This window comes from Cinclus cinclus, chromosome 4 (assembly GCF_963662255.1).
Source record: "Cinclus cinclus chromosome 4, bCinCin1.1, whole genome shotgun sequence".
In the NCBI taxonomy this organism is placed as follows: Eukaryota; Metazoa; Chordata; class Aves; order Passeriformes; family Cinclidae; genus Cinclus; species Cinclus cinclus.
In genome coordinates, this window is record NC_085049.1 from 37,237,783 (window position 1) to 37,263,860 (window position 26,078).

A 26,078-nucleotide genomic window follows, 5' to 3' on the forward strand; every position below is an offset into this window, starting at 1 on the left:
TGTTTTTAAGTCCATTATGTTTTAACAGTAAAAAGTGGCTTATTGATTTATTCTGGTTTTTTTATCAGTGTAATTTATGTAGCAGTAGCATTACCTATAAGAAAATTGCATTGGAATATCTGAAGCAGAATTTAGCGTAGCGTTGTGTTCTAACTGAAACCGCATTGGTTCACATTGCTTTTTTTAACTTGGTCGCACGATTTAGTTCCCACTTGGACATCTCTAACATTCATCCAGCTACTGTACTCTGCATCTTTCTTTAATCTGAATAACTGAAGTAAGCTAACACAGATAGTATTATTTTACTTTTTCTTTTGTTTAAGCAAGAAAATGGTTAAAATGCCTTCTGGCATTTAGGTGCTGTTTCCAAAGTCTCTTTAGCATATATTTATACAGCTAAATGCTAACTAAATGAAGCAATATTCAATAGTAGAATTAACTGTGAACTTCCAGGGTTTCTACAGCTGTCTGAAAGCACAAATAACAGAGTGAAAGGGTTGTGACTAAATGTGTATAATTACCTGTCTCCTTAGAGTTTTGCAGTAACTGAAAGGAATTGTGAAGGCCTTTGATGTGGACAGTACCTGCTCTTTAAAATATACTTTTGAAAAACTTTATAATCTTTTGAATTTTTTCCTAAATTCAGTATGATGGCTTTCGTGTTCTTATGCATTCTTAAACATTGTTGCTTGCTGCTGTGCTGGAAATAAATTGTATTCCTGTTGGTTCAAGCTCATTTCCTCATTTTGTTCAGAGGATACAGGCAAGCATCTTTGATACCACCAGTCAAAACTGAAAATAAGTTGATGTTTTGACATTTAATGGATTTTCTTTTTATCTTCCTTTCCATGGTTGTTGTTCAAATTGACAGTACTAGTGCATTCACACTGAAATGCTCACAGTATTTATTGCACATTGTCCACAATGTGGAACAGATTTAAAAATTGTGGGAAAACATTCTATTTATGTTGCAATGTGGAGAAAGGGAATGAATCAAATGTGGATGGTGGATACAGCCAAGATACATTAAAACAAAACCAAAGTCAACTAATTTTAGAGTACCAATTAAAGTGTAGCTGTTTATTGGAATAAACAACAAACACATGCAGAGCTAATTTGCTTCTTTTGAAGGTAGAAACTACTTACTGTTATTCCATTTCTCATACAGACAACTGGGGCTTGACTTAGTTCCAAGAAAAGAATATGCTATGGTGGATCCTGAAGAGATCAGCATTACGGAGCTGTACAGGCTGGTATGTGAATGTAATATTTGGTACTTTTGCTATCAAATTATGTACTGATAATTTGATGGCCACTCTTTTCTATTTAACCAAAAGTACCTTTTTTGATCCAATAAGTTGTCATTTCATAATGTAATGAGTTTTACTATAAGGAAAGAATTTTTTTGAACAGCTATGTCATCTCTACATCTGTATGAGATTCTTTAGTTGGATATCAAGTTTGTGTGTGCACACATGCTTAGCTTAAATGTTATTTGTTAAAAGTTTTGGTTTCTGATGTACTGTTAAAATTCTGACTGTTAATATGAATTTACTCATCAATAAAATTTTATGGACTCTTTATTAGAGTTTTATCTGGCTCATGAGCCTCTCTAGATAAGCTTTGTGGAAATATAATAATGCTATAATATTGTCACAACTGATCATACTGGGCTCTTGGTACTTTGTAATATATTAATGTAAATAACAGTTTAATTACATAAGAAAGGTTTCCTTTGGATGTAAAAGCCCATTTTGATTTACTAAAACCAGCACTGATATTTCTTATTCTGATTAAATGTCCAGCAAGGTCTAAGAAAACTTGCCAATTTATTTATGTAGGCTTTGGCTCATATTTAAGTACTGCAGCTGTTGCAGATACACAATTCTGAGCCTTATGTGCTTTAAGACTAAGCTTGTATTTAAACTGAATTTTACTTATGATAACTTTTGTATTTAAACACAACCCCCCCCCCAAAACATCATTGCTACAATTTTTTTGTGAATCTGAAATAATTATGTATTTTTGAAATAATTTTTAACTTGCCTTTTTCGTGTATTGTTAACTTGTAACGTTGAGCCTTCTAGCAAATTATTTGTGCTAGAATCAGTGTACCTTTGAGTAATTTCAAGGTCATATGTAATATTATGGACTCCTGTTGAAGCACTAGATGAAATATGGTGAGGAGCTGTTGATCATAAGAAGAAACATATAGAGGAAAACTAACCCAGAAAACTAGTAATGGCACTTATGGAGTGTACTTGGAAAAAATAAAAAGGGGAAAGAAAGATAACCTTAGTATGAAGGCTATATAGATCAGAAAGATTGCTGTTTAAAATTATTTTTGTTACAATGTAAGAGAGGGATAGTACAACTTAATATTGCCCTTCTTTTGATAGGTGAGTAAAATGCAGAAGGTATTGTGATGTCAAATCAAGACAAATTATTAGCTTGTATAAGGCAGTTTGCTGGGCATCATAAAATGTGGGTATGATTGCTTTTTCCCAGCTTAAAACACTGGTATTTAGTCTTCTGCAAAAGCATTTTTTTAGTGTGCTTGAATACTGGAATATCAGATCACTAACTGTTTAAACCAGCTAAGAAATACTATGTTGTTTTAGCACAAAGTTTTAAGTGGCTCCACACTTTCAGAATAGAAAAAGATAAACTTCCAGAGTTTACTCTTTTTCTCCTGGAGTTAGTTATGATGAAGTGTAATACTGGAAAAGTAAATTCCCTGTGTCTCCTTCTCAGTTGCTAAAGAAAAAAAAGATAAAGGAAAAAATAGGAATCAGTATTAAATTTTAAAAGATACTAATTTGCACTAAGTAAGTAGTTCTGCGTTACATATTTTTTTGTTTTGAGAATTTTATAATTGACTCAAATTGGTCACTATTTTTGTGGTATTTTTAGATGGAACATCGCCATAGAAAAAAAGACACACCAGTGCCAGCTAGCAGCCACCATCTTTTTGTTCAGATGAAGAGTTTAATGTGCTCCAATCTGGGAGAGGAACTGGAAGTCATCTTTTCACTCTTTGATAGTAAAGAAAATCGACCCATCAGGTACCATATGATTTCTATTTAAATACTGATTTTTACATAAGCTTGATAATAAAAACTGTATTTTAATCCAGGTAGAAAATTCCACATTTAGAAACAGGGGCAAGGTGTTTTTGTTTCGTGGGAATATTTTGCTTCCTTCTGAAATTCAGTTGTTATGGCTAATGGTTTGTAGTGTCATTAAAGGTTTACAAAAATGTCTACATCTGTCTTGTTTATGTATTTCACCTTCCCGGGTTTTTTTTGTAGAGGAATATATATACATGTATGTGTACAGAATGATCATTTCTCAGTATCCCTGTTTTCGTCTCTCCTAATTAGTGCACATTCAAAACTTTGAACATTTGTTTTCTCTGTATTATTTATAAGATGAATTTGCCTTGGTATGTGAGATTGGAGGGCTGCCCTTAGTGACTTAAGCATGTTTTTTTATAAAAGGAGCCTTTACTTCTAAGAGAAGGCGCAGATTCTTCAGTGAAACTGTCATGATCAATCTGTCCTAGAGTTTAAATTCTGTGAGAGATCTGATAACCTTTGATTTTTAAAATACTCAGTACCTATTTCTATTTTCAGAATTGTGGCTGAAAGAGAAAACATGGGAGTGATCAGTAGTGAAGCCAATATGCATTTAATAAATATGAGCACAGGAGGAGAGTGCAGTCAGCGCAAGAGCTCAGTACGTTCCGTTTGAGGAATACGCCAGGAAATTTGAACCATTAATGGCTGTGCAGTGGTGATGGGTGTGGTGGGTTGACCCTGGCATCCAGCCAGCCACAGCCACCCTGTCACTCCCCTCCTCATCTGAGCAGGGGACAGAAAATAGAACAAAAGGCTCACGGTTCACTGTAAGGAAAGGGAGAGATCACTCACCAATTATTGTCACAGATAAAACAGACTTGACATGGGGAAAATGATTTATTAGCAATCATAACATAGTAGGAAATGAGAAATAAACCCAAAACTTAAAACATATTCCTTCCCACTTCTCCCTTCTCCTTATGTTTCATTCATGGTTTTCTGCACCCCAGCAGTACAGGGGACTGGAAATATGAGTTGTGGTCAGTTGCTCACACATTCTCTTCCACTTCCTCCTCCTCCAGCAAAGGGCTTCTTACACACTTCCTCTGCTCCAGCCTGAGGGAGTTTTCCATTAAAACTCAGGGGAGATACAAAACAGGAGACAGTTTTCCATTAACTTCTCCACCTTCAGTCCTTTCCACAGTTGTTGTCTTAAATATGGCAGTAGGAGTTTAGGGCACTATGTGGAAATTGGGCTGAATTTGACAAAATTACGTCTGTGCTTTGCAGTGCAGGCAGAATAAATGGCCAGTACGTTAAAGGAGGGGTGTACTGGGTACATTAATCTTTATGGCTGGTGAGATCATGTATACACAGCTAGTATTACAGTGTTAGCTGTTTAATACTGACTTTTCATTCTGGCCTGCACTTCAGACAGCACTTCAGTTTCCTGTCGTTTCTGAAAATTAAATGTGCATCAGGACAAGTTTGTATTCACTCCAATGAATGCCACAGCAGGTGATAGATTTACAAGAGAGCTGCCGACTTTGACAGAAAACAATTTGGGGTGATATGGATTGCTGAAAACAAGGTTAAGGTAGTGGTGGTGGTGTGAAAGCAAATGGATTGGATTTCATGTTTCATGAAAGCACAGATTCTAGAGCTGTTTCTCACGTGCTTGCTGTGATCTGACCTTTAGTTATTGATTCCTGACTCCAGTGTCTGTTTTCAGCTGCTGTGAACTTCCTCATCCCATTACTGGCAAACCTTGAAGAAATGTGTTGTTACAAATCTCAACTGCCTTCTAGGGTATGGGGGGAATGACTGGATAAGCTTTGTGAAGCTAATTTGCACCATCTGCAAATCAAACAAACACACCATCCGGTAACAAAAAAACACCCCAACAAATACAACAAAAATACCCTCCCAAGAAACAACTTCTCAACATACTTGAAAAGCTAAACCTAAGAGAGCTTTCACAAGAGCAAATTAAATGTGAGTTATATCTGTATCACAGAATGAGCTCTGGAATGCAGAGGTGTCAAAGATGAAAGCTTGTATGGTCTCTCTGGACTAGACGTGGAAGCGACTTCACTAGTTCAGTATTCAGTACAAATGGGTGGGATATTTCAGAGATCGTTAGGCCCTTGTTGGTGCATGCTTGGAATAAACGAATTCTCTCAGAAGAATGATGGTATATGAGAGGAGACAGTGTCCCCAGCCCCATAGTTCACACCCTCCTATGATGCCAAAGCCTGTAGGCAACAGTGGAGTTGAGGAACTTGGATACACAGTCTTCTGCTCATTTCTAGCAAAAGTGTAGGTCAAAAGCTGTGTGTGGCAACAACCTAGTTGTGTCATTTGTCCATTGGTTTCCTAAGTTGTCGTTTTGTTGTCCAGTAGAAAAATGCAATGAAAAAAACCAGATGGAACTTGTTACAAGCATAGATAAACAGAGAAGCATATGAATATAAATGACTTAAAATGTATTTATTTAAACCATTGCTATTAGAATATTTTGGGGTTTATTTCTTTGGGCTTTGCTGTATTGCATGTTAAATTTTGCAAGCACTGTATGTGTACTAAGCTTTCCTCAGGTGGATAATCCTGTTTGCTTTCATAAGACTGTTTGAACACATAATAGTGTTCATTGTCCACCTCATAAGCTGACATAAAGCAAGTCAGCTCTGTAGCCTCTTAGAGTTCAGTTGGAGAGAGTAAAGAATTCATATTCAATAATAGAATTTCTTAAAACTAACTTATCTTCTTCTCAGGTGAACCTGCAGTTCTAGGATCTCTCTATATCAATATCTCTATCTCTAATAAATCTATTTTATTTTTTATAACCTCAGGTATATGCAATTAAAATAGCAGCTTTAAAAGACTGTTGGAGGACTAGAAGTAACATCATCTGACTACTTTTTTTATTGTTTGGATATCTTTTTCCACAGCTTTTTTTGTGTGTTTTATGTTATCAGTATCATACATTCAACCATTTGAACAGCAATATTTGTTCAAGTATCACAGTAAAAAGAATAGCAATTGTAGATACTGAGGTGGGGAGAGTCCCTCCAAAAAGGAATAGTATTTCCAGTCCAGGCAAGTGCAAGAAAAAACCCTGTGGAAAAGTCCATGCTTTGGAAAATAAGGTAAAAAGAAAGTACTTAATAACATAGTGGGAATATATGGTTTAATAGCTGAGCTTTGTATTATAGTGCAAGAATAAAATTGTCCTTAGCCCATTTTAAACTATAGTTGTCTCATGCAATATTAAGAAATTATCACATTTAGAAAATATCCATTGAGCAACGAAAGATAGTGAAACTTTTTCTTGTTGTACAGTTATAGACTCTCTGAAAAAAGGCATCCTGTAGCAACTGAGTCAAACCAAGGTATGAGGAGAAAGCACTGTGTTAACAGTTCTTGCATTTGGCTTAGTGGGACCAGAATTAAGTGTCTAATAAGGAAATACAATATCATTATATGCTAAGAACAGATTAAAAGAATACAGATGTGCAAAGTAGAAAAAAAAATAGATACCAAATTGAAAACTATGAGCGTGAATGTCAGCACAAAACTTTTCACTAGTTCTTGTGACTAATGTGTTTTGCCACAGGAACTAACATTTACTAAGTATTTTGGCAGAAGTGGATTCTAACATGATGCAATGTAGGTACTGTTTGTAAAGACAAGCAGATGAGGGAAAGGATGACAGTAGTAATTTTAATTCCTTTTATATCTTTAAATATCTTAGTGCGGATTGCTGTGGCTTAAGAGATGGTTCAGATTCTTTGGCAGATAGGAAATGTAAGTTTGAATATTCAAAGGCAGAGTAAGAAATTGGACACAGGTATTTTTTCTCTTAAAGAAAATCTACACCTACTAACAGAAATCTGTTCTTCACATATGCTGCAGTCTTGATCCTCTTTATTTGAAAAATAAATTATAGAAAATCCCCAAAGTGCTTTGTATTTAAATTCAGCATTTGCTCCTCTTGATTATCTTTTGTTTCTCTGAGTAGTTGTGCCTCATTAGACATGACTTAGTCCTGAAATAAGGTACAAGTATGTCTTCAGGTTGATGGCAGGGGGAGGAGCAGACACGTCGTTGCCTCTGGAATATGTTTGATGGATCTATCTCTGCAGTCACAAGTAAGATGTCGAGATTGACATAGGCCAATGCTTTCCTTTTTGTCTGATTTCAGAAGGTTTCATGATGAATCAGTGGACTTCAGGATTGGAATCCTTGTCCAAAGACATCTAAACTTAAGATCTTCGTGTGAATTGAATCTCCAGTAACTAGTGCTAGTTATAGTCAGCAAAACCTAGAAAGCAATTCAGCTCATGAAATGTCCATCTTCTTTAGGGCATTTGGGAAAGCTCCTTAAGATCCATAGATAGTATTGATTAAAAAGCTGCTCAGTGTACCCTGAAATATTTTTTTTTATCTGAATCTATTCTATTTCTATTTGTTTTCTGTTTCATTACTTTAGATCTCAGTAAAATTTGAGGCTTCAAGTTCAGAAAGAATTGATACTGAAATCATAAAGGATATAAATTCTCAATATTAGTTATCTGAGTTTTTGACATCAGCCTTAAGAGTGGAATCTATGGGAAAAGCACTCTTAATTTGCTCTTAAATATTTGCAAAGGACTTAGAGTAGTCAGATAAAAAATAAGTGATAGATATATGGACTAATTTACAGTTTCACTATGTGTTGAATTTTTTTTCATTTAAGTAGAACAGATATCTTGTGGTAGGCAATGTGTATGTTTAAGGAATATTCTCCTAATTAAACATAAACAGTGGTGCTCTCATTGTTGGACCTACCAGTGTATTTTTAGAATAGCACCTTTTAAAATAAGTGAAGAGATTAAAATTAAAGCCATAAAACCATTTAACAGTTGTTCTGGTTTTGATAATGTATCCCACTATTCCTTTACTATTTTGAATAGATTGTCATTAGATGTTAAGGTGTGTTGCAAACCAAACCATTCTATGAATAAAAGAAAAATTAGGTATGCTTATAGCTAAACTATTCTCAAATAATTTTTCATTTTTGACAGTGTGTGTAAATTTTCCATATTTTTTCCAATGTGTACTGAGAATTAGATAGTAGGTATTTCATAAGATGTGGAAAAACTGATTTTGAAATGCATTAATAACTTTCCCAGTGTAGAAATTTGGTATCAGATAGTGACAGAAAAAAATCAGTGATGCTTTGAGGCTTTTTGTACTTTCAGACTTTCTAGCTAAAGATTTCTCTGGTTTGGTAGGGGCTGTTATGCCTTGCTTGCATAATTTAGTGAGATCAGCACCCACTTTGGGTAATAGGAATGGTTTTCTATCAGCTTTTCTAAGATAGAGGTAAATACTCTTTTGGGATCACTTTCCATTTGTTTGGAACAGTATGAGATTGTACTTTTCACCAGACTTATCTTCTGTTCTGGGAAATTGTGATTAAGAATAACTGTTTCTAAATATGTTGACATCCACAATAATGGCAGTCCTGCTTTATTAAGTTGAGGGAAATAATAATATACTGGTTTATCTATGACTTTATTATTATTGTTAATAGACAACAATAATAAGTACTATTTTGAAAACTGTTTCTATATTAAAATAGTCTAATATGTGTCTTCACACTCTAAAGGGCTTTTTTTGATCGTGAATTTTCTACTTGTATGGAAGCAAGAAAACTGTTAGTATTTAAGTCAAGTAGTTAAATCTCAGTCATGACATGCTTCTGCTTATTAAAAGTACAGTTGCAAATCATTAATTTTCTACTTAATTGGTGCATGCTAATTTCACTTGATATGTATGCATATGTATGTATCCATATTTTCTGGCTAAAATAGCTGCTAGGAATAATTTTTGCTATCAGTTAAATTAACAATAAACAGCTGAACTCAGCCCCTGATGGTTTCTAGAGTTTTCCCTGATGTGTCTTTGTATCTCATTCCATTTGTCTCTCCTTCCTTCTGCTTTGCACTTTCCTTTCCTAGAACACTAATAGCCCCTGATGGGGTAGAACAAGTTGTGAATGGCACTGGTTTAAAATGGTACAGCCATATGGTGTGTCCCAGTCAAATTCTTTGGTTTATGCACTGTTACATCTTCTAACCTTATATTTCTGTTCTTCTTTTATTTCTGTTAATGTCACAAGCCCAGTTTGTGTATTCCTTGGGTATTTTTGGTTCTTCAAGAAAGTGAAAAACTATATGTCGTCACTTACATTTTAGAACTAATTTCACTAGTGTAGAATTCTGTAGGAAGCATTTTACCATATGCAGTTGTAGAAAGGTGCTGTTACTGTAGTTGGAAAACGAAAGAGATCCATGGTCACATCTCTCTTGAGATTTGTCTTTTAGTTCAGTCCTATTTTTCTGGCCACTGATGAGCTTTTCCTGTCTACTTAGAGTTGTTCCTAAAGTATATGAGCTCAAACATACTCTATCTGGACAGGTACTGGTGCTTTGTGTTCTTAAAGAAATGCTTTTATAAAATCTGTTCTGGAATCTGGCATGTTGCACCAATGTTTGAGAAAAGCTAAATCAGAAGGACTTACCAATTTGGCATAGAGTCTTGAAGATCTGTTTTTATATAATGTGATTTTGTTGTAAGTAAATCAACAGTTTGAAGGTCTAAGACTGCTGCTTACTTATGCAAGTAGTGCCAGCCAGTAGGAGTGGATTTGTAGAGCAGCAGTTCATGCTAGACCCAATGTTAACATGCGTAAATGTTTTAAGGATTTTGCTATGGACTGAATCTGTAGTTGTGTAGAATGAGTGGTAGCATCATATGTTCTGCTTTGGATTCATAGCTAGACTGCTCTGACTTGTGAATTGAAATGTGGAGATGATATTCTGATTGTCTTTACCTAATTCAATTTAACTTGATCATGTGCATCATAAAATAGTGTATGTAAGATGGATGTTACAGGATCATAGTTGGAATGGGGGAAAGCTCTGTAAAAGAGAGTAACTCAGCTGTGCTTTGGGACTTAATTGTTTCTACTACAATCACATTGCAAAAACAATTTCAGAGTTCAAAGGGATTATAGAACCCAGAGTGCAATTGATGTAATGTGAGAAACACTTAATAGCTTTAGGTAAGACATAGGCCATTGTTATAGCTCCAAAGGAAAACTGGAAATGTGGGTTTGCAGCATTTCAGCACACTCCAGCAATCCTGTGTTCTGATGCTCTGTGTTATCTGCTTCATAAATCAGTTGTAGTGTGTGGTCATTTGTGAAGTTTTAGATGTTCTTCTATTCCTTGGAATATGAAGGTGACTATATAGTCCCAGCATTTAGTGTACTGAGGAGTGTGAGTGTGGTGATGATTGTTGGCTCTGGGGGTATCTTTTTCTCTTACTGAAACAGAAGTTAATTAAACAAACTTCTTTCAGCAGTAAGATCACACTTAAAAAGCCAGTGATGAGTACATCAAGGAGGTACACAGTTACAAGATTTGCAGTGGCAGATTTTCAGAGAAATAAAGGATATAAATAAAGATGATAGTCTGTGCTTTCCATTCACATGTACTAATATCAGCTACCCAATACAGCTTTTTTTTTTTTTTTTTTTTTTTTTTACAGTAGCAGCAGTGTTGAGCTTAGTGTAGCCAGGGGGCCCATTTGCACTGGAGCTCTAAAAACACCAATCATATAATCAAAAATATATTGATTTTTTTAAAATCAGATCATGGAAAGATCTCACTTGATAGCTTTTAATAGAATCAGTTTAACAAGTGGCAATGGACAAAGTAAGAGCATAGATGTTTTCTAGACAATATGTATTATTCACTGAGGCTGTGTTAATTTTATTTGTTGCTATAAGAATATTCTGCTGCTTTAAAAAAAAAAAAAAAAACAAAAAGCCCAAAGAAAATATTTACCAGATGACTGTTCAAAACATCTAGTTATCCCCATGTCCTCTGAAATTCCTGCCTTTCCAATGTACATGCCATAAGACTGTATTAATATATGTAGACATTACCATCTAGACATCTTGCTTGGGTTTTTTAGGAGAATTTTGAAAACACCAGCAACACTGGGTAGTATATTATGAAAAAGGGAATGGAAGGTCTTAAGGCTGCTGCCTACATTTGTTCTATTCAGACTGTACTCCTGTTCTTGGCATTGATGATTATGCTTAAGAATGCTGCATCATCTCCTGCTCAGAGTCCTGTTCACGTTGCTGACCTTTACATTTACGTAGAGTTTGTACCTCTGTTTTATACCAACATACTGCTGTAGAAATTCTTAAATCTGTAATATGACCCATAGTTCTTACATAGCATTCTAATTCTTTTTCTTTTTTTCCAAGTAGCAGTACTAAATTGGGAAAATTTCAAGGCAGCACTTCAGTAAGGTGGAGCATGTTAAGATTTTCTTTCATTGATATATACTTTGTGTCTGTGTCAATATGATATGAACATCATTTCAGAAATGACTGATGCCTCTGGCTGCATCTGTGTGGGAAGTGGAGATAACTTGGCATGCTAATCCTCCTTGTTCTATCACCTTGAACAACCTTGTTTGTAGCTATCATATTGCCCTCAAATGAGAAGAGATTCATAAACAGCACAAAGAGAATAGGCTGTTTATACAAGGCAAGTGAAAGCAAACTGGATTTTTTTTGTGAGCTTTTGATTATATCCTTAATAATTGTGTAAACTCCAGACCATACCAAAGGATAAAATTGCCCTTGCCTTGCTTTACTCTGTGTCACCTTTTAGTGACATCCACATCATCAATCTTTTTATCCCTTTCTTATTTCAGTTTTGTTATTCATTTAATGCAGTGAAATCACTTGCCAAAACCTGAAAACCACATTAATTAGTCTAAATATTTGCTACTTAGTGCTCTAATTTTTAAATTTTTGCAGAAACATACTGTCAGTTTCCCCCCCTTTTCTGCAATAATATTAAAAGGATTTTGGTATAGTAAGAGAATATTTAAATATTTTGCAACCTCCATCAGCATCTTCAAACCTGAGAACTGCTCCTCTCAAAGAACCTGACTTTTAGTCATCACTCTAACTAAAGTTTATGCAACTCACTATTACTGTTAACAACAGCGGGGGGGGGGGGGCTTGGATACCTCTTGAATCAAGCTAATAATACAATTTATCTACCCTTAAGGTTCACTACTGACAACCCAAGATGGATGTCTTCAACTATATCCCTATGGTCTCTCTTGTACAGGAGCTCAAAGATTCAATATTATTTTAAGCACAAAAATGGGTTGCACTTGACTTTCAGTACCTAGTTTGCTTAGAATCAATACTCCAGACATTAGCACTCTAAATATAGGAGACTCAAATAAATTCCTTGTTGCTTCTGAGTGATGTTGAACACTAGACCACAAAGGAGATGGAGATTATATTTGTGAAGCTATAGGGTAGGTACTCAGTGCAAGGCTACAGAAGTTGATGAAAAGGTACAGTTGAAGAACCTTGACCCTCTGTCTCTCAGAAAACATGTCACATGTTGTTGTGAGGGATAGTTCATTAATTGTAGTAATTTGAACTTCTGGGCAAGTAGACAAGTGGCAGAATGTTGCATCATGTAACATCATGACAATTACTAACTTTCAGCGGTGGAAGGTGGAAAGGACTGTAAAAAAACATTTCCAGAGAGACACAAATGACCAGTCTTCTGTCTGGGCTGCCTGTATGTGGTACTTACACATAATCACAAAATCATGAAATGGTTGAGCCTGAAAGGAAAGTCTAGAAGTCATCTGGAGTCACTGCTCTGGAGCTGGTTTCCCAGAATCGCGTCCAGATGGCTCAAAAGTATTTCCAAGGATGGAGGTTCCACAACCTCCCTGGGCAGCCTGTGCTGGTGCTCAGACACCGTCCGTCAGTAAAGAACTTTTTCTCTGATGCTTAGTGGGAACCTCCTGTGCTTCAGTTTATGTCCATTGCCTCACTGGGAACCACTGGAATTTGCTTGACTGTCCTCTTTGTACCCCCTCTTCAGATATAGTTCACATTAATAAGACCCACTCTGAGCTTTCTCTTCTCAAAGCAAAACAGTCTCAGCTGTCAGAGCATCTATTCAGTCCCTTAATCATGTCCAAGTGTGGTATAATCAGTGCTGAGTAGAGAAAAGAATCACTTCCCTCATCCTGCTGGCAGTACTGTGTCTAATGCATCCCAGGATATCATTGGGCTACTGTACTGCAAGAGCACATTTCTGGTTTATGTTTGACTTGGTGTCCACTAGGATGCCCAGATCTACAATATGTGAGTCTATTATTATTTTTCATCTTATTTTCAGACTTTTGTTTCTTTATTTTATTCTGACATTAGAGATGAGAACAAATTAGATTTGGAAAAAGATTGTGAGGACACTTTAAATTCAGATTTGGAAAGAATTTCAAATGGTGAAATATATCTCAAGTACAAAAGCTGGAGATAGAGGGAGAAAAAAAAATTATATATGAGCACATTCATGCACATTAGTTGGTATTAAGATTTTTTGCTTCTGCCTGTGGTTTTTCTACATCCGATTGTTTGGTATTTAAGTCTTGTGTCTCTGAATGTCATGAAAATTCAGAGGATCTATTAATAAATAACGTTGCATGAAGACAGATTTGTTTTGAACATTATATATGAGAATTAGTATCATTCCAGGGGGAAAATGTGTATGTGGTATTTTTGAGTTGTTTAAGGATATGTGTTAACTGTGCCTCAGACTTAATTACGTGGCACCAATAGCACAGAATTTCCAGTAGGTGTGAACAGTGACTAAAGGCAGAGTTCAGAGTGGACTTTGTTGTACTTTTTCAACAATGTGAATTATTTATATTAGGAGCACAATCCAGGTGTTCCCTGAAATTTTTAATCTATCATTAGGTGATAGGCTACTCTACCTTTTCCCCTTAAAATACTATTTTTAGAGTGTTTAACCTTCCCTTTGTTAATACTGTGCCTTGGAAATTATTTCTCAGATACCTCCATGTTATCCATGGATGTTTTTTGTCTTGAGGTACTCTTGGATCCTGACTTTTTCCATGTAAATGTGCCTGCTAAGCAGGGCAGGGATTAAAGCTAAAGAAACTAGCAGCATTTTTGGTAAAGGGAGCAACCCATTGGAGCCAGAAGCAATTGATGAGCTCAGGGCTACATTTTTGTTACAGTATTTCCACAAAAGCATGATTGCACTTTTAGTGGAACACAGCATAGGGTAGTTCAGTGTTGTTTTCAATTTCCTGTGACGTGTTTGCAAAAATATCTAATCTTGCACAGTATTGAAACTGTGCTACAGCAGATTACACAAAATCAATGCGTATGTGTATATATATGTGCCTCATAGGTGCAGGAAGGATGAAACATCTTGTTTTTTCTGGCTAGCAGACTCCAAAGGAGTCTTCCATTCTAGTTGAGTCATTTACTGTTCTGGTTTGCTACTCCTTAGAAGGAAAATAAAACCAGCCTAGTTTTATTTATTTCCCGCTTATTGAAGAGTTAGTTCTAATTTTAGCAGAAATGTTAAAACACCTGGAAGAAGACATAAAGGTCACTTTGAAAAGAGAGCAGCCACTACTCTTTTAGGTATTTGAAATAAAAATACCTCTTTAGATGGCTAACTGGGTATGTATATTTCTGAATGTGGTTGCTTTTTTTATGTCATCCTATATATTGATATAGGAATATATACACAGTATATATATATATAAGCAGGCTTAATTATTTCATTGTTGGCTCTAAGATACATGGTAATTTGTCCATCCTTGTGGACAAGAATGTATTATTGAGACTGAAATTCTGCTTACAAACAGCACCTTAAAAAAGAAACCTGAAGTTCCAGAAACTTCAAAAGCTTTCCCTCAGAAAATGTGCATATTTTTTTCCAGTTATTCATTGTGAACAGAGAAATTCCTGTGTGCATGAATATAGTCAAGTCATATAGAGGCCGTTAGCCTTTTCTTGGCAGGGGTAACATAGTAGTAAAAGTCTTTCTGCTTGGACCCTAGATGTGGAGGTATTTTGGAGTAGGAATTGTCACTGGAGATTAGCAAACAGACTGTTGGTCCCAGTCAGACTGGAAAAATGAAGGATGTGCCTCAATTGACTTCTGCTTCTTTGTTTGAGAATACTGTCTTGAACTGCCTGCTGTGGAGTTCCTCCAGAGGCAAGAACACTGAAGCATTGACCCAGTCAGTCAGTGTCCCCTGTTTAGTACATTGTCATTTGTTGTTTGACATGGCAAAACAATTACTCACTATTAGCTATTATTCTGACCCATAACATAATCAACATTCCATATTCAAATGTAGAAACTTGAGCCTCTTAGGTGTCCCATGGTTATTCAAGTTTACTTATCTTGTCTGTTCTTTCCCTAAGTCTGACTTCAGGTTTTGACCTGAAATCTGTTTTGGATTTAGAAACTTTGCAGGAACATACCAGGACCAATAAGAAATTTCAAAATCAGTGGGTTGGTATGTTACAAATATTTCTATTTTTTTTTTTTTATTTTTTTTTTTTTATTTTTTTTTTTAGTTTTCCCATACCATACAGCTGTGGAATGGGTTTAATTGGAAGGGTACCAATAAGATCTACTTCCACCCTCTCTGCTGTGGGCAGGGATACCAATATGAGGAACAAATGTATATTTTAATTTCTCCCTCAAAATTCACTAATTCAACTCACAGCTCAGTTTTACATATTCATCAACAGCAATAGTAGAAGCATAGGATTCATCTAGTGGGAAGATGTATGAAAGGAATGTTTGGCACAACTGTATCCTCCTGCCAAATGTTTTGGCTTTATGGTAGTTTCCATAAGAAGATAATTTCTACAGATGAAGATTAATCTTCATTGCTGGGTGTCTTTGTTTAAAACAATTTAAAGAGGTGCACACTCTAAAATTAGTTACCTCCCCTTAGTTTCAACCAATCTCTTTCCACTAATAAGGAAGAAATGTGAGTAGGTATCAGTGGAAAAATAACAGTTTACTAACAAGCAGAACAGTAACAGGAGAAAAATAGCAGTAAATCACTAAATGCAAAATTTCTAAATCTTAGGAAGGAAGGAAGAACCAAGAGATACCCAAATTGGCAGGGTGTTACCCTCTCTGAGGATGGTGGCCCCCATCACTGTCTGTGTAGGGAGACAAAGGGAAAATGACATCTGAGGCTTTCCAAAATGGTGCCTGCCGTAGGAATGCAATAATATTTTGGGTTACCCACAACACCAGGGGATCAAAACACTTTGTCCTGTCTTGTAAGAGGTTCTAATTGTTTCAGTAATACTTCTGGTTTGTGCTGGTTTTGGCTGAAGTAGTGTTCATTTTCTTTACAGTAGCTGGTATTGGGCTGGGTTTCAGATCAGTTCCAAAGACAGTGTTGGTAGCACTGGGATGTTTTAGCTGTTGCTGAGCAGGACTTATACAAGGTTAAGTCCTTTTCTGCTTCTCACCCCACCCCACCAGTGAGGAGGCTGGGGGTACTCAAGGAGTTGGGAGGGGATACAGCTGGGACAGCTGTCCCCAGCTGACCCCAACACGGGGATATCCCACACCATAAGACGTCACACTGAGCATAGAAAGCTGGGGAAAGAAAAGAAGGAAAGGTGGTGTTTGTCTTCCTCACTCACCTGTCATGGAGCCCTGTTTTTCTGGGAATAGCTGGACACCTGCCTGCCCATGGGAAGTGGTGAATGAATTCTTTGCTTTGCTTGTGTGTGTTTGCTTGTGCCTGCTTCAAGTGTTAAACTGCCTTTACATTAACCACCAAGTTTTCTAACTTTTCCCTTCTGATTGTCTCCCCCATCCCACTGTGGGAGAGTGAGCTGGTGACTGAGCTACCATCTGTGGTGAAACCACAGCACTTTTACGAATCATTCATTTTATCTGACTTTTTGTAATGCTGTGTAATTTGTTGCCATTGGGACAGTTTTGATAAATTGCTCTTTAAATACTGACCATTCTTGAATTGAAATAAAATTAACATTTTCATTCAGGCTAATACAAGTATTTTTTGAGGAGTTAGTGTTTCAGCAAGTGTGTTTCTTTGTCTGGTGGCCTAGACTGTCCTATTCAGCCTGTGTACGGGAGTTGCTGCATGTCGCTTTACAACAAATTGCATTTGTCAATAAGTAAAATGAGGTAGACAAGGTGAAAATGAATTCCTAAAAGAAACCAAACCAAAACAGAAAAAAACAACAAAAAACCTACAAGTGTAGTCTAGCAAGCAAATGCTTCTGAGAAGGTTTGGTTTTGTGTTTTATGGGTAGACAGAGCCTCATTAATTATATCTTTAATAAGCCCTCCCAGGAATGAGGGTGTGTTAGAAATTATTTGTATTTCATGATGTAGCTCCATTCCTCTCAGGAAGAGCCATATTTAGTGAAACAAATCTGCCTTCTTATCCACTGTTTAAAGATTCTTACTCAAATATCTTCTACTTGCTGTAGTTGAGCTAAGGGTGCTAGCATATATATAGATCTTTGATCTGAACTTGTGTAGACAGACGCATTTTTAAAGTAGACAAACCAGCCCAAACAAGGAAACCTGTGGTATCAATTATACAAGTATGGTATCATATATATTACCAAATAACCCTCTTACTGGTTCTGTTATAAAAATTGAAAACTCACAGGAGAAATAACTGTTTTTAAATGTGATTATGAAAACATTGGAAGAAGTGACCTGTCATATGGCTGGTTGGAACTTAAACAATTAGCTACATTCAGAAATAAATGCAGTGTTGGTATAGGACTATGTGGACCAGCCATGACACGTATATGCCAGATTTAGGGTAGCCATGAGCTATACTGAACACCAGTGCTGTGTGTGTATGTGTATATTTATATACATGTGTGTATAGCTGGCTTACAGAGCATCTCACGAACAGAAGAACATGTTGCAGTCATACTGGCTTCCAGCAAAATGCTTGTTAAAATTGACACAAAATACAGGCTCGCTGCTTGTAAACCTCCAAATGGCGTTGAATACATAGGAAGCCAGGGAGTGTTGAAGGAAGGGGATTTTTCTTAAATGTTGTTGTTTCCATTCACTTTACCAATTTCTCCTGCTCCTTTCAGGTTTAATTTCTATCTTTGAGGAAAGATACTGCAAATCTGCTTGTATCCATGCTGTTAGCTCAGTCATAGGCTAGGATAATAATCAAGACTGTAATTCAGCTTAAAGGATCTGTACTGTGTACCAGTAATGCTGTGATGCAAAATGTTTATCCATGGTGGCAGACTAAGATCAGTGAAGGCTCCAGCTTCTGGCATATATTTTTTCTTTAGTTGTAAATACCTGCTGATAGATTCCTGAAAGCAGCATTCTGTTTTTAATCTGTCATCTTCCTCTGGTTCCCAGTATGTCATGAAAAATAATTTAAAGTTACTGCTTTCTAGCTCTTTTGAGATATGTGATACCATCTTTCATTTAAAATGCAGATGCAAATATCTAAAATAATATAGGTTATGTTAATAAAAACTGTAATAAAAACTAATTTCTCAAGCTGTCTTCTGTTAATGAAGAGGTAAAAGAGGATGAGAGCAGGAGCTTGATTTAATAATGTAAGATTGTTTTGCTTTTTCTCCAATCTCCTTTTCTGCTTTCTCTTTTCCTTGTTAATGGTACAGCTAGCCAAGGGGAATTTGGCTCCACTGCATAAATCTATGAACATTCTTTGAATGCTTTTCTCTTCTTCCCTCATATTATAAGCATGGCTAGGGGACAGAAAGACTAGTTTCGATGTACCGCCATAAGTTTTTTTTGTTTGTTTGGTTGGTTTTTTTTGGTGTTAGTATTTTTGCTTTGATCTTTATCTGAACTTAGTTGACTTTTTTATAGTACTCATTCTTCCTTTTCTGTCCCCCTTTGCTTATTGCCTTGTATTTTACAGTTAGAAACTTGGGAATGATTTTTTAAGTGCATAATAGATGCAATACAGGGACTGACTTCCTGTGGATCAGCTGGTACTGCTAAGTCATGTTGGCACATTTATAATTCAGTTATTCTCTGATTAAGGATATACTTCAAGGCCTTATGATCTTCCAGTAACTTATTGTACAACATTCCTTTATTACTTATTTCACCACTAAGTATGAGGGTAACATTTTGTGTCTGATGTAGGTTTTATGAAACCACTGAGCCTTTAGCTGCAAATGAAGTCAATTCAGATTCAAGTTCCTACTGAATAACATTGACAGTGTTCTGGAATGTAATAAACTCGAGGTGGTGAATTATGTGGCAGAATTCTCTTATTGCTCCTCATTGATTACTTTGGAAATCACTGTAACCCATTTTCAAGTAGAGAGCATTTATAAAGATGTCTGTAAGTGGAGTTGTACTGAGGACTGTGACTATTCGATGTCATAGTTTTTGCCACAAGAATATGCCATGTGGTATAAATCTGGCTGGATTTTATTTTTTTTTATAGTGTGTTTATAAATCATAGAACAAGCAATCTGTCTAGACTGGTACCATGTGACTGGTAATATTTTCCTGCTAATACTAAGGAAATAGAGGTCACATATGAAAATAGAACACTTTTCAGCCGTGTTCCTTTAAAATGCATCTGTTAAGCCTGCAGATTTGGAACACATTGTTACTCTGCTAATACATGAGAAGTTACAGTACAAAAATCCTTTGTTGACCTTCTTAAATTAATCTCTCCAGCATTAGTTATTTCCTTATTTTCAGTGGGAAGACAGCTGAGTTTAAATGTGTATGACATGTTTAAGTGGTGAGATTGGTGCTCATAAAAATTCCTTGTAGTCTAAACTAAAATCAAGTCATCTTAACAGAAAGAAGAGGCATTTTTGCTATGGGGTACTGCTTTGTGTGTTTGCTGTATCTATGTATGTGTAGCTGACTACTGAGAAAACTGCTGTGCAGTAGGATAGTAGCTCTAGATTTAACCTTCTGAGATTTTTGCTGCTTTTTGAAGCTGAACTTTCAGATCTTGGGAAGTCTGTCTTTATGTTGTTATATGAAGGCTGTTTACTTTCCTTAGCACTTTTCCCAACCTTTTGATCTCTACAGAAATCCTTTGAAATGGTGTATAAATGTCCATGTTCTGTGTATGAAGATATAACATTGCCATTTTTTCTTGTAATCTTACAAGTCTTAACTGCTTGCATTTGTTCTCTGGAAATGTTCAAAGATAACCATTTTAATCTGAGCTTTAACTGGTACTGTAATGTTTCTAGTGAGGAAAAAACAATCATAAATAACCAAGCAATGATTATGATTTTGTTGTTGTTGTTTTTGGTTTGCTTTTTTCATTGCCACTGGGTTCTCTGTTCAGTGAAACAAAATTTCAAATGCAAATGAGGAAAGTAGATCTGCATAATCATTACATATCTGTTGCAATCAGTATATTTCTTTGTGGCATCACAAAAGTCTTTGGCTTTTAGTTATTGTGTGAATCATAATCTCATGATCTGTGAGTATAAGCAGTGTTGGAAGTTTGATATTGTAGTCAATAGTGAATAGCAAGCTTTCAAAAGATGTGCCTTTGTTTGTATGGAATGTAAACTTAATTAAATACAGAGTACACTCCCAATTAAATATATTTCCCAGTTAACAGGTAAGTGATGACGGTTGTGAATGGTATTTTTCTTTGCACCAACATATCTAGCGTTTCTCTTAAAGACAAAAACATAGTGAAATGTGATGTGTGTGTATGTATGTATTACTTTCAAATTGTTATCTAGACTGAAGGTGAAGCATGAAATTCAGAATCACCTTTACTGGTGAAATTTTTATTGACACATACCAAGTGCACAGAAGCTCTGTTATTTCTGGAACAGAATTTTTCATTTGTATCCAATTTGGAGTGGTTCCACACATAATGGGGTCCTAAAACTTTACTTTCGCAATATAATTAATAATTCTTGCTCAATATACAGTAATTTTGTGTGAGACCTATAAACAAAGCTCTGGACCATTTTTTGCTATATCTTCCAATATTGCAAATTAATTAAATTATAAATGAAAGGGCATAATTCTTTTGAAACCAGATGTAAATCAATGGCAAAATACCAACTTGTCTCTCTGTAAAAATACACTTTCACAAACAGTCTTTAAAACTCAATTTTATTGTTCTCATGGACACCTAAGCTGCAGAAGTTTACTGTATCATAAAAGGTGAGTGAGAAAAATAGCATTTTGCTGAGGAAATAACATTTTCATGTACTAGTGTGAGCTCCACTCTAACGTTTCTTAGGTTCTGCCTTTTATGATGTTTGATAAAAAACAGCTGAAGATTGCATAAAAGTTTTCAAAGAATCACAATAAGAAAGTCTTAAATATTTACTGGTTCAGCCTGGATAGCTGGCACATAAAAACATAAAGCATTCTCCAGAAACAGCTCTCGAGAAATGTGCTCTTGATTGTTACAGAATCATGGGTTGTGTCAACAAGAATGTAGCCAGTTGCTTTTGGGAAGTGATCATTCCCTGCTCAGCATCAGTCAGACTATGCCAGTTTGGGGTCCTTCAGTACAAGACCAATATTAATGAGCTGAAGTGAGTTCAGCAGAAGGCCTCACATTGGTTGTGGGCAGCAGCTCCTGCACTGGGAGGTCAGGTTGAGGCAGTGGGTCTTGTTCATACTGGAGAAGAAGCAGTTTTGACGGGAGCTAAAACACAGAATAACCACAGATGCATAGAATGTTTTGGGTCAGAAGGGACCTTTAAAGGTCATCTAGTTCAGCCCCTCTGCCATGAGCTGGGACATCATCACAGAATCATTAAGTTTGGGAAAGTCCTCCAAGACCTTGGAGGCTTGGAGTCTTGCTGATCGGTGCTCTGTCCAACCTAACTATTTCCATGGTGGGGCATCTATTACCACACTGGAAAAATCTGTTCTGGTGTTCTAACACTGCCATTGTAAAAGAATTCTTTCTTATTTCTAGTCTGAATCAACCCTCTTTTAGTTTATAATCATTATCCCTTGTCCTATGTCAACAGACCCCAGTAAAAAGTTGGTCCCCATTTACCTACAAGAAGATGAATGACATCAATAGTGCGTGGTGGGACAGTGAGAGACAAGGCATGCAGACTGAAATAAGAAAATGTGCATCTGGATGTAAAGATAAAGTTGAGGACAGACACTGCAATGGGTTTTTCAGAAAGCCTTTGTGGTTTCCATATCTGAAGGTTTTCATGACCCAACTGGATAAAGCTCTGAGCAAGCTAATTTGACCTTATAGCTGACCCCACTTTGAGCAGGAATTTGGATGCAGAGGCCCTTTGAGGTCCCTTTTAATGTAAATGACTGATTCTGTGAATGATCGATGCAGATTTTCTACAAGGCAAATGCTGGTGCAATAAAGATTTAATTAGTCTCTATTGAGATGGATCTTATCCAACATATTCCTAGTGATTTTCCAGCTGCATTTTGAAAAGCTATGCTTGATATCGAATAGTGGTACATCATGTTTAACTTCTGGAATAAGCAGAATATGTGGATACAGCTGAGAAAAAAAACCCTGTTTGTACTTAGGAAATTTTATTTCTGATTTGAGCATTACAGGGCATCCAGAGTCATGTGTCTGGCCAGCTGGGACTCAGGGTGAGAGGGTGAAGGGTAATGTCTGTAACACTTGCCTTTCCCATCTTCCACATCTCTTACTACAGGAATATGATTGTTACATTTCTTACGAGGCTCTGTCTTAGAGAAAATTATGCAAAACATGGAAGGTTGGCGTTTTCATAATATTGCCATGCATGAATTTCCAGATTTGCTTAGAGTTTATCCGTAAATCCTACTATCTAATGGAAATATTTAAAAAAATAATTTCTCTTCCAGTGTGGTCTTGCATCCTCTTCCATTTGGAAATAAGATTTCTCTGCCTCTCCCTACTAGCAGTATTAATACTTGTATCAGCTGTAGCATTTAAAACCCCAAAACAGATTGCAAAACAGGATTTCAAAACTGAAATTTTCCCTGCTTGAACTTTCAAGACTCTTACAAAACTGCTAAAATCAGTGTACTGTAGTGAGAGATTTTAATGGAGTTGTGTAAGAAAGATGTCTCCTACAATCATCATCCTACATATGAAAAAAGATTATTGGTTGAATATAAACATAGTGATGTTGACATGTGTTTAGCAAGGATCTATATCAACTTGCTACACATCTAATTTTAGTTCTAGGATAAATGGATTTTGTTTGTGTTTCTCTATGTACTAGAATGTACAATATCATTCTTCCAAATGGCAATCAGTCTTCTATTTTGTGTTGGTTTTGGTAATTTTCTTAGGTGATTAACTTAATCACCACCCTTCACTAGTGTCTCCCTTTTTTTTAATTCATACATCTGAGACTTTCAGAAGGAAATTATTTCATTTGTTTTTATCTTGAGGGAGGTTATATCTGGAAATAAGATCAAAATGAGATCTACTTTTGCTGTAGTGTTGTTCAACGTATCTGTCATATTTGTTTTCTTACAGTGAAAGATTTTTTTTAAGACTGAATAGAAATGGTTTGCCAAAATGTCCAGAAAAGCCTGAAAGACACTGTTCCCTCTTTGTGGTAAGTTCTTCCTAGTCTCAATCTTTTTTTTGTGTGGATGTTGAGAATAAAAGTTGGATTGAATTGGTCTTGTGTGGTTGACTCTGAGCTGCTCCCTAAGCTCGTACAGTGGTATGAACATCAACTGAAAATCCTGGCTTGAGGGGCTGAAGGGTATGGGTCAATCCCTAGTTTGAATGTTTTATGGCTGCATGTGGACACTCATTGAACTTCCATGCAGGCACATATGTACCAGTTGTTCTCTCTGCAACAAGGACCAGTTATGTTTCCTCCTTATGCTTTTTGCACCCAAACGATTCTTTGTGCAGCACTCTGTACTTCCAGAATATTTGGAATTGCACAAATTCATCACTACTGTTCAAGGGAAACAGCAATTCTTTTGTGCCCTCCCACTGAATTTGCTACATTACAGCAAATTCTAATGAGGATATTTTAGGACACTCATCTTGAGCGCATGACTGCCAATTTAAAATGTTGAAGGAATTTGTTACTGCTGTGTAAATGAACTCACCATTCATTTATCACTTTCACTGGCAGTAAAAGCAGTGTGTACAGGTCTCTTTATATGTTATATTTTAATCAGGAGTCATAAATAATGAGGTTCTGATCTTGTGCAGGATTTGGGTAGCAGTGAACTCAGGAAGGACATCTATATCACTGTGCACATTATCCGAATAGGTAGGTATAATCTTATATTTTTTAGACATATGACAGTAAATAAAAGAAAACTGCTTGGGGCTAGCTTTTGGATTTGTTACAACAGCTAGATTTTTGAACAAACTTTTGGAAAAGAAAATGCCTGTTTTTTGCTGGAAAAAAATGGCCCGGATTTCTCAGCATTCTTTTATGTTATTTATCAAGTATACTGCTAACTGTGTTTAGATGCAGTATTATACTTTGTTACAAAACAAAATGAAAATGTCAAAGATGAGCTGTTGTAAGATGATGGAGTAGTCATTGGGGAGTTCATTCTTGTTCTGAAGTGTAATTTCAAGCAGCCTTTGAACATAAGAAAGCTTGTCTGGGCATTTAGTGTACCTCACTTTTATATAATATCTTGTATTGTTCAGATTAATTTTGTCTTCTCCCTGATTCCTTTAAAAAGGGGGAGAGGTGAAAAATTGGGCAGTATTTCATAAAAATTTTAATCTCTGATGCTATAGACAGATATCAAGTCCTCTAGGAAAAAAGTGGAGGAGAAGAAAAGTGTACATTTGTTAGGTACTTATTTTAAGAAGACCTCTGGGCTGTACTGATGTGAAACAATAATCCTTGGGTCTGCTTCTGACCTCATAGATATATTGTTTTCTTTGTAAAATGCCTCTGGTTGCATCTGCAGTACTAAATAAAACTTTTTTTCCTCTTTTTGAAAGACATTTTGGTTTGAAGTATAGTTGCTGTTCCTTATGCTGAGTTCAGAAACAATTTGTTATAAAGTAAACTTTATTTTACAGCTGTGAGAAATAATTTTCCTTCCATTTTTATGCATATTGGGTATTTCAAAGTAGTGTTTTGGGTTTTTTGGCAAGGTTTTAGAAACGATATGGTAAATTCTGATGTAAGCAAAGTTAGAAGGATAATTATTTTAAAAATATTAAAGAGTAGAATTTTTCCAGTTGTATAATTTCCAAATATATTCTGAGCCAAGTTTATATGTGAACCACTGAAATATTAAAAAGTTAAAACAACATTTATCTGCTTTGTGATGTGAAAATGAACAATTGCTCTTCAGGCTGCTGTGATGCATAGGGATATTTGGAGGAGACATTGCCCTGCAGCAACTGCAGCCATTGGTTTATTTTGTCAGAAATTAAGACTTGGTGGGAAAGACACATAACTGTTAGTGTATGATTTAATAAAATGGCTAGAAAGATGGCAGTTTCAAATGCTAGGAACACAGCAAAATTATTGATAAATAGTATTTAAATCAAATAGAAAAGGCTAGAAAAAAGATTTTGTTTCAAAACTTTCCCTTGACCGCCTTCTTTCTTTCCTTACCATAAATTGTTCTTCTGCCCTTTGTCATCTTTTCTCCTCATGTTTCATCTCTCCTTTTTCTGCAAGTGATCAATTATCCCCTTGCTTTCCAGTTGCCTATAAGGTAACAGCACTTGAATATCAAATTGTATGGTTCAATCATAACACCTCTCACATAAACGATGGGTAGCAACAGCCACAGTAAGATAATTCTTACCAGACAGGGTATGTTGAACACTCTGTCATGTCTGAACTCTTAATTTTATTTGATAGTGTCATGAGGATTCTATGACTAGGTATGACAAAGTGGTGTTTGTTGAGTGGGGGGGTCATGAGGGGATGAGCAGAACCTCTGGTCTGAGTCCTTTAAAGATGGTCTTACTTAGTGGACTTGCTGTACCATTTCCTGTCTGAACATAGTATAAAGATGGACCAGGTTCCCAGTGAGAGTATACTTGGCATTGTCTGAGCTGGATTGCTTGCTGCCTCCCTTTTGTGGTTTGGAGAGA

The 26,078-nt window shown here is 36.1% G+C and overlaps 1 protein-coding gene across 1 annotated transcript in view; it reads left to right on the forward strand.

Moving 5' to 3' along the window:
* The window catches only part of DOCK4 (dedicator of cytokinesis 4), a 160,530-nt gene that overhangs the window by 25,541 nt on the left and 108,911 nt on the right, over positions 1-26,078 (forward strand). The window contains exons 7-10 of the mRNA XM_062492503.1: positions 1,169-1,253; positions 2,914-3,065; positions 23,511-23,592; positions 24,210-24,270. Of these exons, the coding sequence (XP_062348487.1) occupies positions 1,169-1,253; positions 2,914-3,065; positions 23,511-23,592; positions 24,210-24,270 (380 nt within the window). The remainder of the gene's footprint in view (positions 1-1,168; positions 1,254-2,913; positions 3,066-23,510; positions 23,593-24,209; positions 24,271-26,078) is intronic.